General features: G+C 36.2%; 1 protein-coding gene and 1 long non-coding RNA gene across 2 annotated transcripts; both read right to left on the bottom strand.

The window, feature by feature from the left end:
- Nucleotides 1-3,348: 3,348 nt before the first annotated feature.
- Nucleotides 3,349-12,749, bottom strand: LOC120086103. The gene is made up of 3 exons (XR_005484153.1): nt 12,552-12,749; nt 12,272-12,375; nt 3,349-3,775 (listed from the first exon to the last, which is right to left on the bottom strand). It is a non-coding gene; the product is annotated as an uncharacterized LOC120086103 (long non-coding RNA).
- Nucleotides 12,750-14,472: 1,723 nt separating this feature from the next.
- Nucleotides 14,473-18,284, bottom strand: LOC120085805 (protein PHOX1-like). Its single transcript, XM_039042003.1, has 3 exons — nt 15,663-18,284; nt 15,303-15,555; nt 14,473-14,785 (listed from the first exon to the last, which is right to left on the bottom strand). The coding sequence occupies exons 1-2, from the start codon at nt 17,671-17,673 to the stop codon at nt 15,407-15,409; spliced, it is 2,160 nt and encodes a 719-aa protein (XP_038897931.1). The 5' UTR covers nt 17,674-18,284; the 3' UTR covers nt 14,473-14,785; nt 15,303-15,406.
- Between the last annotated feature and the right edge of the window lie 219 nt (nt 18,285-18,503).

The following is an 18,503-nucleotide window of genomic DNA, read 5'->3' as shown; positions in this document are numbered from 1 at the left end:
AATCAATTAGGTTAGTGTAATGTACTTGTTCAGGTTGAAGCAGATCAAACATGTATCTATACTGGTTAATACATGTGTGGCTATCCTAGTCACAACAAATTTTGTCTCTCTACCTAAATTTTTAAATTGATAATTTAGAATTTAAATTAACTAGATAGTGATATAAAAATTAAATTGAATTAAAACAACATATCGAGAACCGTAGGCTTGTCCAACTAACTGAGCTCATTAACATGATGTAGCTGTGGAGCCATTGTTGAAATCGCTCCCAAGCCCATAGTTGCAAAAGTATGAGAGCTCATTGTTGGAAATCGCTCCAAGCCCAAAGTTGCAAAAGTATGAGAGGCCCAGCTATCTCTCGCCTCAAGTTTTGTTGCTTTGCATAATTGTCTATACAACCATGCCAACATGCTCCACCCCACAAATACCACCCCGCATCATGGAGGTTAGCTAACAGTGGCAGGAATCAAGTGAACAAAATGACTTGATTTATCTGAAAACAGACTTCCACCCATCATTTGTAGTATATATGCTCGCGCATATCTTTAGACGATTTCCTCGTCTGCATCATCTGTGAGCTCACGAAATTGTGTTCCTAACCATATTAAACTTAACCTCGATTCTTTAATCTGTCGATAGGTGGTTCGCACCGAGGTACAGTTGACAAACTTCTAACTAGTCATCGTACATCACTCCGGTGACCGGCTCACCGTAAAAAAAACTTAGACAGCTCGATTTATTCCTTTGATATCTTCAATTGCTTTGTTGAACTTTTGAATTTGAAACTGACACCCGACACGATAAACATAACTGACACCCGAAAAGTTCACGTTATCACAACGAGATGGATTGGACAGAACCAGCTACTCGACAACGATGTGGATTTTGTAACTATTTAGGACATAATCGAAGAAGTGTCCTTCGTTACTAAGATGGGCTCCAGATAGTTAGGGATTGAATAATAAATAATTTTTTTTAATTATATATTCATTTATTGTATATTCAAATTTTTTATTATAATTTATTGTATATTCAATTTTTTAAATAATAATTCACTGTATATTCAATTTTTTTTTTTTTTTGTAATCAATAAAGTTTTACATTATAATAATCTAATATATTCAATTTATAGTATATTATAGTATAAATAATATAATATATTCAATTTATTCAATTTATTGTCTAATGATTATTCAATTATAGTATAATAATCTAATATATTCAATTATAGTCTAATGATTATTCTATCCTAAGATCTCGCTGATCTCGCTATCTCAATATCGCTCTCTCGCTCTCTCCTAAGACCTCTCTCTCACTCTCGGTCTCTCTCAATATCTCACTCTCTCTGTTATTGTTGTTATTTTTCCATTAATGATTACTAGCTTTCATTTCTTCTGGAACAATCACAAACACTTTTTTGATTATGGATCTACTTTTTTTTTCGTAGACAAAGCTAATTCGGAATTGTCTTTCATTCCAAGGCATAACTTGTATTCATGCGCTTCATATTCATGCGCTTTCATTCCACCCTCTCACGTCAATCCCACAAGCCTTTGTCTAATTTGAAATGATAACAAAATGCATAGGTTGTTAGAAACAGCTCGAGTACACAGATACATATAGTATACCATCTCATTACTTTATTTCCTGTATAAAGGAAAAATAAAAGTAATAAACCTGCAATCTCGAGGGTGGATGTGTGTCGAAACTTCAACCTTCGACAACCTAATCGAGATTCGCGAGATTTCCCTTGTCGAGGGTTGAAGTATCGGCTTATGTATTGTTTCCAAGTTTTTCTTTGTTCGTCGAGTTCTCAACGTTCGACCTCCACATGAGTTCTCAATGTTCAACCTCTAGCCTCGAATTCCCAAAACAACAATATTTCTTTAATAAGTTTCAAACAACAATATTTCTTTAATAAGTTTTGAAAACAACAATATTAATATTAAAGGTCCCCTCTTAGATGCCCATATATATATATATATATATAAAATATGCCTTGTTAAAAGCTTAAAACCCAATGAAAAAAAACTCTAGTGAAGGAAAAAGAGTACATATTTCATATAATACTTACTCTTAAAATATAATATATTTACTCCCCTCACGAAAACATCACTTAAGATCTCTGAGTCGCCACATTCCAATGTTATGCACCAATTTTTCAAAAATTATGGTTGGTAATGTCTTTGTAAATAAGTCTGTCAGATTATCCTTCGAACAAATTTGTTGTATAGTGATATCGTCATTTTCTTCAAGATCATGTGTAGAAAATCTTCGGTGAAAGATGTTTTGTTCTATCTTTTTTAAAATATATTTTTTTTATTTGAGTTATGCAAGCTGTGTTATCTTCATATAATATTGTTGGAAGATTTTTATTTGAAGACAAACCATACATTTCACGAATGTGCTGAGTCATTGACCTTAGCCATACATACACATTTTCGACTAGTCTCGTGAATTGCAAGAATTTCAGCATGATTTGAGAAAGTGGTTGTCATAGTTTGTTTCACTAATCGTCATGATATAACAGTTCCTCTACATGTGAATAAATAACCTGTTTGAAATCTAGCTTTGTGTAGATCAGATAAATATCCAGAATCTGCATAACCAACTAGATCAAAATTTGATTTATTTGAATAAAACAAACTCATATCGATTGTTCCTTGAAGATAACGGAGCATACACTTAATTTCCTTCCAATGTCTGTTTGTAGGAGAAGAACTATGTCTAGCTAATAAATTTATTGAAAATGCAATATTTGGTCTTGTATTATTAATAAGATACATAAGTGCACCAATTGCACTAAGATATGGTACTTCAGAACCAAGAAGTTCTTCATTATCTTCTCGATGTTGAAATATATCTTTCTTTATATCTAACAAGCGGACTTCCATTGAAATATTTAATGGATGTGATTTTTCCATATAAAATATTTTCAAAATTTTTACTTTATAGGTTGATTGATGAATGAATATTCCATCTGCTAAATGTTCAATTTGCAAACCAAGGCACAATTTTGTTTTTCCGAGATCTTCATCTCAAATTCTTTCATTAACATATACATATACAGTTATAATAGCAAATCTTGATTGTGATTTCTTTATAAAAACACACGGACATATTGGATTATTTCAATATCCTTCATTCAATAAATATCCACTCACATGATTGTACCACATCCGTTCTGATTGTTTTAATCCATATAGTGATATCTATAATTTACATCATGGATATTTACATCATCAACCATGTCTTTTTCACTATTAATTATTTTTCGGTTTCGAGAATTTTTATCTTTGGATCCTATTGGTCTACCATGCTTATGGCGTGTTCCAGACTCATTAGTGACAACTTGTTAGGTTGAGATATCAATTTTCGATTGAACATTTTGTCATATCCCCTCCCAGATTACCCTTTTTATTCCAGAAGTGAATGTGACGACAGTAGTTACCAATCCTTTTGTGACACTTACTGCCTAACTAACATCTTTAACCTGCTTAGATCCCTGGAATACATATATAACATTCACCAAACTAATGAAACTTTTAAAAAATAACCTCAGAATACCAGGGATCAACAACAACATAATTACATCATATTAACACATACAGAGTTCAACGGTCCCAATATACTTTACTAGTCCCTAATATGAGCAACACATACATACAGACATTTACAGAATAAACTCCTAAGACTTCTCTAGACTTTGGACTTTTAACTGGAGTCCTTGAGTGGCAAAACAGGGACAGCTAACCTCTGGGGAGATGACCACTACCTGGGAAAAGAAAAACATTTGAAAGAATGAGCTACTTGCTCAGTGAATGACTTAATAAAAACATAAATCTCATGCTTAAACTGAAAGCTCGAAAACATAATACTGGGACTAAAATATGCCAAGAAAACGTGTACATTAAACTTATAAAATCATTGTATCTGAAACCTGAATCTTAGTTGAGAATGAACATCCATCGCTCTAATTCCCAACGCCAAGCCATGGCCAGATGAGACCTCTACTTCGATCTCTTCATACTAAACTATGGCTAGGAGAGACCCTTATGTCAATCTCTTTAAATATACCGATGGGCATCTCAAGCAACCTCCTCTAAACATAAATATTGATAACTACTCTTAAACACCATTAAACATCATTATTCCCTAGTTGAGAACGAGCATACATCGTTTTAGCTCTCAACGTCTGTTACCAGCCAAGAGACCCATACTTCGGCCTCCCTTTGCTGGTATATGGCCTAGGAGACCCATACTTTGGCCTCTCATTTAGAACTACCTACGTGCACGTGGAGTTTTCTAAGTACCATCAACACCTTAGGTACATTTACTCAGATACCTTCCTTACCTTCAATATCTAGCTCACTTAAGCTGTCAAGTTCTCGAAGTGCATTAAAAAGAATAATTTTCAAATATAGCATAGAAATCTCTTTAGGATACCTTCCCTACCTTCAGTATCCTTTTTCATTGTATTTAGGATACCAACGCATATACTTTGACAACCTTAGGTATTTAAAACATAGTACATCAAGCTTCATTCAACCTTAGCTATAATCCTAACGCATGCTTCATACTTTGTAAAATAAGTTGGCTTCGATCATGTTGAACTAGCTTGTAAAAACCATTAGCATGCATTAGACATGGAAAACATACTTGGAAAACTCATATATTAGTAAACATCATGCATTGGTCATGCTTTCAATCATAGAAATAAGTTGCTTGCAATCACATAAAACTTAGCATGAGAATAACTTTGTAAAGCATAAACTTTATCATTTAGAAACATTAGTCACTCACAGCTCGTCGGGGCTCTTAAACGGTTTATATATCTCTCCTAGCTCTTCTTGGTCACTTCCAGTGAGATTTGTAACTTTCCAGCGAGATTTGTGACTTCTAGCGAGATTTGTAACTTCTAGCAAGATTTATAACTTTCCAGCGAGATTTGCATCCTTAGCGAGATCCTCCTCTTCCTTTACTCACTCTCGCTCTCACTCATTTTCTTCTCTCTCGCTCACTCTCGCTCATTTTCTTATCTCTCACTCGCTCTCGCTCACTATGGTGAGCTGCCTGCTTAATCTTCCTAAGCAGGTGTATGCTTACGCACTAATTCCCCGTTCCAACTTCAAAATTTCATAACTCAAAATCCAGAACTCTTTTTAAGAAACTTTTTTCTACAAACTTGTTTAGAATTGAGTTAATTTCTTATCTTAAAATATCGGCCCCAAATTCCTTGTAATTTGGCTTGAAGATTCCAATCTTCACTTCGACCCCTAATTAATCAAAGAATCTGCCCCTTCTGCAAATTCTTCACTTTTTGCTATTCTCTGTGTGAGATCTTTCTCCGGAAAAACAAACTAAAAAGCTAGATTCTCCCAGCTTTCGAACGGTACCGATCTCACTTAATTTGCTCAAGTCATTTTTCAAAATCGAGCTTTCAAAATTCCTCTCCCTTTTATACTTCCTTCCACCTCCCCTGTTCAAGGGTTAAACTGCCACCTCATCAAGCACTTAGTGCTTCCAACCAATTCCCATTAGTGAGTTTCTTTAATTAATTTATTTTTCCTTCCCTTTCTTTATAACCCACGTTAGGCCTTCACCTCATAATATAAATTTAGCGTGCATCGCATACTCCATCGTCTAACGCCCAGCGCTTATCGTCCAGCATTCAATGTCTATCGTCTAGTGCTTGTCGTGCAGCTCATCATCTAGTGTTGATGCCAATCGTGCAGTGCCAATGCCTCATCGCTTAACGCTATCATCCAACGTATATGCTATTGTTTAGCGAGATCCTTCATATCGTCTAGCGCCCAATGCCTATCGTCTAGCTCAATCATTTAGCAAACGATCTCGTTTTCAACAATCTCGCTGATCTCGCTCTCAACGATCTCGCACATAGCCTATCGCTTAGCTACTGCGAGCATCGTTTACCTCCGCGTAATTACTACACGATTGTCCAGCGCCCGCCTACATGATCGCCTACCTCATCGTGTAGTGTCATTCACTTTCTAGACGATCGCATACCCAATCGTATAGTGTCGCTCATCTGCTACACGATCGTCCAGCATCTTTGCTCACACACACTTGAGGCTGTCGTAAGCCTTATCAACCATCATGCCTTTCAACCTATGCATTCATCCTTTGTACCAACGCATAATTTACCTTTTCCTTCAACACTTAACCTCTACAAGCCTTGGTTGCTATACACGCAACCCCATGCATCCACACTTCTCCATCAATGCATGCCTACACTTTGCTTCCATACTTAACCAATTTTCACTTGTTATATTATCTAAAACTCACCCTTGACTAAGTATTTCTAACACTTAGAATTTTCTTCCTCCATCTGCCTACTTTCTTTACCTCCTTTCATAATTTTACTTAATACACTTGTTACTCACTTATGTAGGAAAAATGGAGTATGGGGTTACACATTTGCAGCTGGTATATGCTATATTTTGCAAATGAATTATTTTCTGAACTTCAAGTTCACATTGATCTGTATGGGGATCTAAATGATGAGATAATAATGATGCATTCCATGTAATTTCTTTTTTCAACTTCTTATTTCTTCCTCCTAATGTTGGAAATTTTGTCTTATTAAAATGAAAATCAGCAAATCGTGCAGTAAATACATCCCCCATTAAAGGTTCAAGATATTTAATAATTGATGGGGAATCATATTCCAATTGACATACAATAATTATAAAAAACTTGAAATGTAAATTCACCAACATTATCAAGACGAATGATCTTAATTATATAATCAGGAAATTGAGATATTAACTTAATTATTTGAGCAAGTAATCTTGCAAATGAAAGATTTCGACTTGATAATAAACACACGTGTGATCATCTATTGGATGCATCTATTAATACCATAAAATATCTAAACGGTCCATTTGGTGGGTTAATTGGTCCACATATATCACCATGAATTCGTTCTAAAAATGTAGGTGATTCATTCCCCACTTTGGTTGGGGATGATCTAATTATCAATTTTCTTTTAGAGCAAGCATCACATGATAATTCATTAGATTGAAAAATCTATGTCCATTTGAATTCTCAATAATTCTCCCCATCATTATAGATCCTGGATGACTTCATGAACTTTAGGTTCATTGTTGCATATGTTTCAATTACTCGTAAATGACTATAATATAATCCAGAAAATAAAACAGACAACTCTTCCAATATACGTTTTTCATTTGAGATAGTGGATATGATATATAGATATTCCATATTATTCTTACTATCCGTCTCAATATGATAATCATTACAACATATATCTTTAAAACTTAGAAGATTTCTCTTTGATTGACTAGAGAACAATACATTGTCAATTGTAAATTTTGTTCCCCTAGGCAAAATAATATATGCTTTTCCAAAATTTCCGATCAAGTTTGCAGAACTTGATACTGTATTTACTCAATTGTCTGTCAAACAGATTTTCTTTGTTCATTTTTTAATCACCCAACATATGAAAATGATTCATGCTTCTTTAAGACCTACCTTTAGCGTAATCAACAGGAGCTCGTGCTGATAATATGTTGTGAAATTAAGGAGCACAATGAGAACACAAATATGGAGAAAATATAATATAAAATAAAATAACTAAAATTATAAAATTGGATGTGTAAAATAACAGAAAATTAATGAAATTTTAAAGTGAAATTCTCACCAATGTTTGTGTAATGTTAAGATCCACTAAATGCCACTATTTATAGGCAAAGTGACAAATAGGATGTGGACTTAGATGGACACCAAACATGAATATGGATACTAAACATGAATAATTACAAGACACATCAACAACATGAAGGGTGACACATGACTTTGGGATACTAAGTAATGAGCATCTATTTATTATTATAATATTTATAATAATTAATATTTTATGATTTACAAAAATTAGAAAAACTAGAATACAAAGAAGCTACCGTGACAAACAAGTGAACAACTAACAACTCAAATTTTCCTAAACTAGGAGGGAAATATCTACAAAATGTCTGAACGTCCAAAAGAAGCCGTGTACAACTTCTTTTGTGTTGTCTGCCTCCAAAGATTTATTTATTTATTATATGTTTTTTTGTGTTGTCTGCCTCCAAATATTTCTCCTATCAGCTTAAGAAAATACTTCAAAAGTCCAAAAACTACTTTTCATTTAAACAGTAGACCGACAACATATAGTCTCAATTCTTTTCTATAAACATGAAAAAATTTATTCATTAAAAATAGAGAATACCGGCATCACCCCAATCCATCTAAAAGGGCATTTAAAAATACTCACCAATAGAAGAAAAGGTACAAGAAGAAACCTGAATTTTACATGCACCAAGTTGAGGTTACATGCTACAGCTACACATGTATCGAAGTGGGGTGGGAGATTGAACCTTTATAAACTAATTTAAAAATAATTAGTACTTTTCTTTCTGTTTTTTAGTTTAATGGGTGGAAGATTGAACCATTGAACTTTAAAATAATAATAGATGTGTTATCCACTAAGCTATATTTTAATCGACAAAAATACTAACTACTATTTCAATTAAAAGAGAGTAATCCAACAAGGGGAGACAAAGGAGATTACTTTTTTCTATATTTTAAAGACATTAGTTAGTGTAAAAAATTTGAAGGGTGGTTGGGAAAGATACAACAAACTAGTAATAAGCAAGTATAATTCTCAAAAGAAAACCAAAAAAGAGATCAAGACAAAACAAAACAGAAACTCGAGAGGATGCAAGAGAGGGAAAGGGAAGCATATGGCCTAAAATTATGAAACATTATACGCAGTTAAAATACAATAAAGTTCAACCAACCATCCAGTAGTATATTCGCATAATTGTATAGCTTTCACCCAAACACGTGCATGTATGAATGCCAATATATGAGTGGTCGAGCATACATTATAAAGGCAATCTCAAGATGTCTTGTTTGGTTGTGAAGCACAGGATTGGCGACCATGTATGTGGCGCTAAGCTTGTCACAGAGCAGCAGAGGAGTTGATATGCGGTTAATGTCAATTTCAGTCAGAACAGATTGGATCCAAAGGACCTCAGCGGCAGCATTGGAAAGGCCATGATATTCTGATTCAGCACTGAAGCGAGAGACTACTTTTTGCTTGGTGGAGCTCCATGAGATGAGGTTGGAACCTAGGAAGACACAGAACCCACTTGTGCTTCATTTGTCATCTAGCCAGCTGGCTCAATCGGCATCGGTGTAGCAAATTAAGGCCAAAACAGAGGATTTGGTCAGAAGAATACCATGAGTAACCATGCCTTTGAGGTAGCGAAGAAGGCATTTTGTTGCTTGAAGATGTGAAGAGGTTGGGGCATGCATAAACTGACATAGTTTGTTGACACTGAAACTGATGTCTGGTCTGGTTAGAGTACAATATTGGAGAGCTCCTACTAAGCTTCTGTATTCAGAGGGGTTGTCCAGTAATTGTCCATTTATGAGGGACAATATGGTACCAATGGCCATTGGAGAATGAATGGGCTTGTAAATGTACTTGGACTAAGATAAGTGTACATGGTTTGATGAGCGAGCTACTTGAATACTAAGGAAAAAAGATAGATCACCGAGGTTTTTAAGTGCAAAATGAGTGTGTAAGCAACTAATAAAGTGTTGGATGGTTGCAGAACTATTGCCAGTTACAATGATATCATCAACATAAATGAGAAAGATGATTAAAGTGTGAGAGTTGCGGAAAATAAACATGGACGTATCAGATTTCGCATTCGAGAAGCCCCACTGCATTAGACAAGTGTTGATCTTTGAAAAACCATGCTCGAGGGCTCTGTTTGAGACCGTACAAGGCCTTATACAGAAGCAGGACATGATCTGGATGTTGGTTACTTATAAAACCAGGTGGTTACTTGATATACACTTCCTCAGGTAGGTCACCATTAAAAAAGGCATTGTGCACGTCAAGCTGTCGAATGGCCCAATTGTGAGATAAAACAATGGATAGCACAAGTCGGATGGTAGTAGGCTTGACCACTAGACTAAATGTTTCAAAGTAATCAATGTCATAATCTTGGCTAAAGCCTTGAGCGACCAAGCAGGCCTTAAATCGAGCAATCTTACCTGATGGAGTCTGTTTAAGCCTGAATACCCACTTGTTGCCAATTACCTGGCGATCCTGGGGAATAGGTGTCAAGGACCATGTATTGTTTCGTATGAGCGCCTCATATTCCTCAATCATAGCTTGTTTCCATTTTGGATAAAGAAGAGCTTCCTTATACGATCGTGGTTCTGTTTTGTCCAAGTCAGTGACAACGGATAGCCAAGCCTTTGGTTTAAAAATGCCCATTTTGGATCATGTAATCATAGGATGGTTATTGGTTGTGAGAGGGAAGGGTTGTGGTGGGTCTAAAGTGTTGAGAATGGTTAGGTGTGGTGTATGAGAGTGAGTTGGGAGGGCAGAAGTGAGTGTTGGTGAAGGAGAGGGAATGAGGGAACTTGGTGAACTGGTTGAAGATTCAGGTGACTGAAGAGTACGAACAGTAGGTTGGTTGGTTGGTGTAGGTTGGGAAGAGGGAGATGGGATGGAAGAAGATAGGTAGGGGAAATCATGATGATGAACAGTATTACTTTGAGGATTGGCAGTAGATTGATTTGGTGAGGAGGGGCAGAGAGGACTGATGGGAATAGGAATGGAAATGACAGAGGAGAGAGGAGACTGTGATGGATGATCTAGTATGTTGCTGCCAGTGAGGGCGTCGAGGTTGTAGAGAGAGATGGGCAACATTGGCTTAGATTTGTTGAAGTTGATCCATGGCAGACTGTGTTTCCAACCGAGAGTCATATGCGATAAGCAGGCTTCAAACATCAACTATGGAGGGGCAGTCAGATCTGTTCTGAATGGAAGTCCCAAAAGGGTTGTACTCATTTCCGAGACCTTCGAGAATATATGCGAGATGATCACGATAAGATAGAGGTTCTCCAATGGCAGCAAATTTATCGGTAATGTCTTTGATCTTTGCGAGGTACTGAGATACGCTGGTGCCATCCTTTCTTATTTTCTGAAGCTGAGATCGTAGTCCCATAATCCGAGTTGTTGAAGACGACTCATAAACCGTTCGAAGCACTTCTCAAATCTCCAATGCTGATTCGTAGCCGATGATTTCACCCATTTTATCTTCATTGAGAGAGGAGTAAAACCAGTACATGATAGTGCAATTGCACTTCTGCCAATAAGAGAAATGAGGATTGATATGCTACTGGAGATTGCGGAAATGGAAGTGCGGAGAACAGATTAAGGGGTATCTGAGTTGGAAAAGAATGATGGGTGGGAAAACCGACATACTGAGGGTGAAGGGATGGTGGTAGAGGGCCATATTGAGGAGGGTAAAACAGGTTTCGAGCAAGGGGAGGAATGCGTTGAGTAGCAGATGGAGTAAACGATGGGGAAGATATAAAGATGTTGGTTGAAGGTGGAACTGATGAATGAGTACCTGGGTTTGATGTCACCGGTAGAGTAGGGTCTTCTTCGGATGTTCCCGAGCTTGACGCCATGAAGAGAGGAATAGGATGCTTAAAGCTCTGATACCATATAGGAGACGAAGAGATAGAGATATAGAAAACAAAGAGACAGAAGAGAGGAAAATAAATTTGCTAAACGATAGGCTCTCAACAACGATATTTTTCCTATCGTATAGTTGCTATTTATTAAAGTAAATGGAGCCACATGGCATAATAACATTGGCTAAGCATAGCAACCAGGAGGGAAAAATGAAAATAACAACCAAATAGTGGAAATTAAAATGCTGAAAAAAAACAGAGGGAAAACGGGAAGAATGCATTTTAACAACCAGCCGTTGGACGTCTCTTTTTTTATTAAAGACTACATTCACCCTAATTATAGAACACACTTCAGATCTACCGTCAACAATTAAACATGCTTATGCAACTATGCAACAAAATTACTTTCACGGACTGTAATTCAAAATGTACGATGACAACAAAACTATGCTAGTTCTGTATGAACAAACCAGGTCAGATGAACACAAACCAGTCAGAGGTCAACGGAGCCAGCCAAGCTCCAGTGCCGCAACTAATTTATCAGGACAAAATTCATAAGTACCAAATGCTACTCAATACCTAAAGGAAAACACATTATGCAAAAGAGAAATACGACACCAACAATTCAATATTCTCAGCAATGCAAGTTATAGTACTACAGATTCCTCGATTTGGAATGCATTCTGAATCAAGAAGGCAAAAATATACGCCGTAGATAGCAAGGACAAAAAAACCAAACGCAAACCTGTTTCCACCGTCAATACTGTACTGTAGATGACTACGATGCCAGTAATAATCCATTACTTGAACCTCTACAACCATCATTCCACCACAAAAGTGAAGCAAAACCTTCCGATTCAAGCACCAAAAACAAAAAGAAGAGAATGAAGAAGCATTAGGCCTAGAAGACAACAAATGATTTCACAAATTCCAAATACGGAACCCTAAATGTGAAATAACATGGAGTAAATAGCTACAGAGCTCCTCGAGCGTTTTCTAACAAAGTATATGAAGAAGAATAGTACCGTAAGCCGTAAAGCATATCGATCAATGCCGGAGAGGAAAAGAGAGCATCGGCGTAGATTGATTGAGGAAGATCTGAGAGAGTGTATTTCATTTAGAATCAGAGATCGATTACTATGGATCGGGGAAGATTTCGATCAGAGAAAATAGCTGATGGTTGAGGAGCAAAGCGTATTTTGTAGCGTATAAGAACAATGAAAATGATTTTTTGCGTTGCGCTCTTGCCAACAAACTATGACACGTGTTTGATTTTCACACGTGACTGATGTGGTGCCCACTAATATACTTGGTGTTTGGAAAATGGACTACATGCGTTCCCTTCGAGTATAACAGGTGACGCGTCGCATCGTTTAGGAAAATTGACTCCTTATCTAATCTTCGACACGTTGCCCACAATTTATTTATTTATTATTATTATTTTGGCTTTACAAATTCCAACTTCGAAGAAAACCAGAGTTTCTTCTTTTTTAAAATTTGTGTTTATTTTTTTACATTTTTTATTTATGATTTTCATATTACAGAATAGATAAATGTTTGAATATTTGGTCCATTTTTAAAAGTACAAATAAGTTTTTTAAAATTATTTTTTCTTTTAATTTTCAAATTTTTGCTTTTGATTTTAAAAACACTCCTTGATATACCGAAGAAAAATAATAAATATAAGTTATATTTATAGACTTAATTTTTAAAATCAAATGATTACAAAACGATATCTATATTTTTTAATTTTTGAGTTCTGAAATGCTTTTGGCCTCCAAATTTTCAATACATATTGTACCAATCCTTGAATTTTTTAGAATATATATATTTGGTACCTTAATTTTAGATGTATACTTTTCGTGAGCTTCTAAGAATTTGAACATTCAATTATAAAATTAATTTAGTTGAAGAGGACTAATGAATATCATAATAAGTTTTTTCTTTTTTTCATTTTTTTTAAATTAGTAATGGAAAGATTCTAATTACCGATATTTTAATCGCTAACCTATGAAGCACAGATACTTCATGTGAGGCAAAATTTATGAAGCACATACTTCATGTGAGGCAAAATTTATGAAGCACAGATACTTCATGTGAGACAAAGAATCAGTATCAGACACGTATCAGATATCGATACTTTCAGATACTTCCCAGATACGTATCTGACACGCGATTTGACGTATCTATACTTCCAGATACTTCTCAGATACGTATCTGACACGCGATTTGACGTATCTATTTCTATGCGTACTTTTTTAAAGAAAAAAAAGACAAGTAACTCATCTAATCTTTCCCAATCTAAAATTAGGCAATCTATTTAAAAGACTCACTACTCGAGTTCAAAACTAAAAGAAAAAAATAAATAAATAACGGACCAAACCCTAGACTAGAATCATCCATTCTTCATCTTCACATTTGAGTCCCCACAACCATTTGGATATCTTTAACAATAAGTTCTTCGTTTATCTTCATACTTCTCCTTCTAATCTTCTTCTTCTTTGCAATATGAGTCACTTTCCTATTGCATTTTATTAACTATTGTACTTCAACATCTTAGATGTTGCTTGTTTTGTATTGTATTTCAGTGTTGGTATTCTATTTTGTGTTATTATTATTAACTTAAAAATGACGTATCCTTAGACGTATCTATATTTTAATTTTTTAGAAATTGACGATTCGCCGTATCTGATCGTATCCGTATCATGTAGTCGTATCTGTGTCTATACTTCATAGTCGCTAACATATGTTTATTAGTTGAACTTTGGTCACTTTGACAAACTCGAGACCAAAAAAGTGTGTATATACACACCAAACTAGAGTGATACTGAAATTAAACAAATCCAGATGGTTTGTTTATCAAATATCAAAACACCTGTAATAAGTTCAAACTAAAAGGCATAAATAAAGAGAATTTTCTACACAGAGGAATGTAAGAAAAAACAATTCGTTGTAGCTATATAATTCATTCCATCACTCTTTCAAATTCCAAAACAATCAATTTGACAATCTCTATCATAAACAAACTGCTCTTGAAATTTCACAAACAACAAATTCCCTCTATTCAATCTCATAAATCAAATTGAAAATAAAATTTCTTCATCCACCCTATAAAATCGTTGATAAATAATGAATAATTCTATAACTACATCTTTGTTGCTGAATCGCCAATCTTCTCTTGAATGAAAGTGCAAAAGAATAATACTATAAACAAACTTACACTCTGACCAAGTAAACGATAATGGCTGGCGTAAAAAATCTGCAACCACAGAAAGAATACGGCATGAGTAACTTGGATTATAAGAAATGAAACACGTAACAGGCATGCCGAATTTACTAGCAGAAATTGCATCGAAAAATTCAAACCCGGGACAGAAAGAAAACATGAAATATATACTTGACGTCGAATTTTCGAGAAACCAAGAAGGCATCTCTGCTCCAGTATCTGGTATCATGTATATATGGACTAATAAACAATAGGGTCTATGAAGATTATAAATGAAGAGAGCACGCAAAAAGCACACATCCCTACTTTCTGACAAGAAAGATTACTTGAAATAGAATAAGAACTCTCCCCTAAAGGTGATCAAGAAATGAAGTTCCTAAATTTACATCATTAAATGCATTCATAAAAGAAATAAGTTTAAGTTCATAAGTTAATAACAATTTATGGTTCATATAGGACATCTATCAAATCAAAATAGAAGTTCTATCAAGGTAACTTGCTGTTAAAAAGAAATTAATTTGAAAAGTTTCTAAATAAGATGCTCTTTTACCTTTTGTCTATATGGGAAGCAGAACACCAGAAAATTTGATGCAAAGGAAACTGAAATATTGTTTTAAATGCCACTAAAGAATGCCCCCATTAACAACAAAACTTTCAAAAATGCTCCAAAGTGAAGTGAAGTTTTGGAGCCCGGCGTCGAAACAAAGGCTCAAGGCGGAAAGATGGAACACCAAACTGCCACCTTTTAGCATCATACATTTCATTCCATGCCTGTACGATCTCATCAATTTTGAAGCCGAAACCTGTAAGCCCAAAATTATAAGATACTCTAACACAAAAAGATTGTGAAAGAAGAGTTCAATAATATTACATCAAACAAAAGCTCTAAGGAGGCCTGCTTGTAACTTACCTTCCAGTGCAGTTTCATTGGAACAATGATTCTTTATCATAACTGCAATATCTGTTTGGGAAGCACCAGCGAGTTCGAACTTCTCCACCGATACCTCCAAACATTCCTCCCAGGTTGGTAGCTCGATCTTATATTCCACGACAGAACGCTCATACAATAAGGTGCCCCATAAAAGATATATCTGCGATCTCATGTTTGAAGCCAGCTCTGCAGCTTCATCAGCAGGTATCTCTCTCAATAGTTTTTCCAATCCCATTTTTTGCAACTCAGATCTGTATTTTTCACTTTTGGAGAGTCCATTCAGGCGCTGCTCCTCCATTTCTTCCCACATCAGCATGCCCTTCTCCATGCTGTCCTCAGCCTTGTTATAAAGTTGCAAGACCTCTGTGGAGAAGCTCGATTCCAAATTGATTTTGCTTCCGCTAGCAATTGCATAATACCAGCAAAGCTTAGCTTGCTCAAACTGCTGCTGCCCAAGTGCAAGGAAACCTTCATAGAAGTCAGGTTTTACATTTAGAGCTTCTTCGTATCTCATTTCGGCTTTTTTGTATTCTTTTCGTGCCCACTCGTATGCATCCTTAATCCGAAGAAGCAAAGTTTCTCTTGAACCATCTTCTGGAAGGAAAACCTGCTTCCTTGCCCTGGACATGTGAACATTGCCCCAGTTGAAGAATGCCAGAGCTGCCATTTCTTGAAACTTGTCAGCAGCAATTTCGAAAAGTTCCTGTGCACTGTCTCCTGTTACGGAGTCCTCCATCGCTTCCGAGTAAAGCTTCATTCCAAGCTCGTGAAGATCCAAATATGAATCGGAATCAACCCCAACATGGTTCTTGAACAATCGTGCAAACTGTACTATCCAGTCCTCAACCGTGGTCATTCCCCTTACAATCTCTTTATCATTTACTGAATCTCCACTCATCACCACTGCATTTCTTCTTTTATCAACAACCTCTGGAAGCTTCTCCTCGTTCTCGATTTCCTTGTAGGCAGGCTCTTGACCAGGACTGACCTCTGTGATGTAAAGTCTAAGTGAACCCTGCAACTGAATGGATGATTCAACCGACCTCAACTCCTCCGTCGTAGTTATCGTAACCAAATCACCCTCTTGATCTCTGTACTTCACAAGCACACCCTTCAAGCTTGGAAATCTGTCTCTAACTATCTCACTCACCAATTTCATGCTGCAATTTGTAGGTAACTGCGCCCATCTTATGTCTTCTCCAAATACTAATTTCACCGTCTTTGAGACTGGTTTTTCCTCAATCGGTTCAACGAACAATTTGTCTTCCTCGATAGTATTCTTTGTAACTTCAGTAACTTCAACCTTATCAACTTGAATCACTTGATCAACCTTCTCCTCCACAATCAACTTATCATCTGTCTTTTCATCAACTTTCTTATTCTTCTTCTTCCTTAGTTTCTCTCTAACTACCTTTCGTAAATGTGCTGCGGGAGGTAGCTTTACGCTGGCCAAACCGATTCCTTTCTCATCAACATCAACACCCTTTTCTCTCATTGTCTTCTTAACACCCTCCAAAATCTCCAAAGCAGAGAGGTTATTAGGCTCCAAGCTCAAAACAGTATTCACATCTCTCAACGCCAAATCAAACCGATTCAAAGCCTCATAACACCTTGCTCTCTTCAACAGTGCCTTGCTGTACCTTGGATGAGCCTCCAACGCCAAATTGCACTCGTTAATCGCCCGTGGATACTCGCCCAATCCCAACTGCATATAACAGCCAGCCATGTTGCTATGGAGATGAGCAACATCAATGTGATTTCTGGGTAAAAGCTTAAGAGCTTTCTCATATTTCAACATGGCGCCTTCATGATCTCGCTTCTGAAATAGCCGGTTGCCTTCCTCCTTGAGCTCTTGAGACATGTTTATGAAGATCGCCGTATCTTCATCGAACGCCTTGGAGTTCCGGTCAGAGGGCCGAGCAGTCTTAGAATTAGCATTTCCAGGCTTCTCCCCAACGTTTTCCTTCTTCTTTCCCGTTGGCTTCCCCATTGAAATAACTCAGAAATCACAAAGTTGTTGGTTCAAATCTCAAATCAAAGCCTCTCAGTCTCCTCCTTTTCTTATTCTCAAATCACATAAAACCGCATGTACATACGTATTTGGAAATTTAAAACTCGTGGAATATAGAATACAAATCAAGAGCATACAAACTACAGGGAGCCAAATGAAACAGGAATTGAAGCTAGAGTAATAAAATTGAAAAAATTTCAATCAAATACGCTTCCCAGTCGAATATCGAAATTACGAAAGTCGTCCAAATCTCAGTTGATGAACAAGAAATGAAAATCAAAGAACGACGGTTGTATATCTATCTGGCTTCCTCTTGACTGCTCCGGACCTGAAAATTCGGATTCGAAAACGAAACGGAATGGAAAAATGGGGCGAAAAACAAAAAAATCGAATCGAATCGAATCGAAATGAAAATGTTGAGCCGAGAATTTCAGGAACAGAAGGAGGAGAGGAGGAAGCCAGATGGAAATGGACAAGAAAAGGGGCGTTGGATAATGGCGAAAGGAAACGGGGAATTATTATTATTCTTCTAGGGTTTCGAGAACGGCTGGTCAACTTTTCAAATGATCTTGTCAATTCCCATTGTCATTACCGCGCATGTCGGAACTTTTCCCTTCTTCATGTAAATAAATTGCATGAACCCGCCACACATACGTTGACCCATCCACCCAATATATTTGGAAACATTTATTTATTTATTTATTTTATGTTATAATAATTTACTAGTAGTATGTATAACCATGAGAATTTTTCTGTAAATTTACTTTTATAAATATTTATACACCCTAAATAATGTCAATACATCCTAC

This window comes from Benincasa hispida, chromosome 9 (assembly GCF_009727055.1).
Source record: "Benincasa hispida cultivar B227 chromosome 9, ASM972705v1, whole genome shotgun sequence".
Classification (NCBI taxonomy): Eukaryota; Viridiplantae; Streptophyta; class Magnoliopsida; order Cucurbitales; family Cucurbitaceae; genus Benincasa; species Benincasa hispida.
The sequence above is the reverse complement of the archived record's forward strand: the minus strand, read 5'-3'. Positions and strand labels throughout refer to the sequence as shown.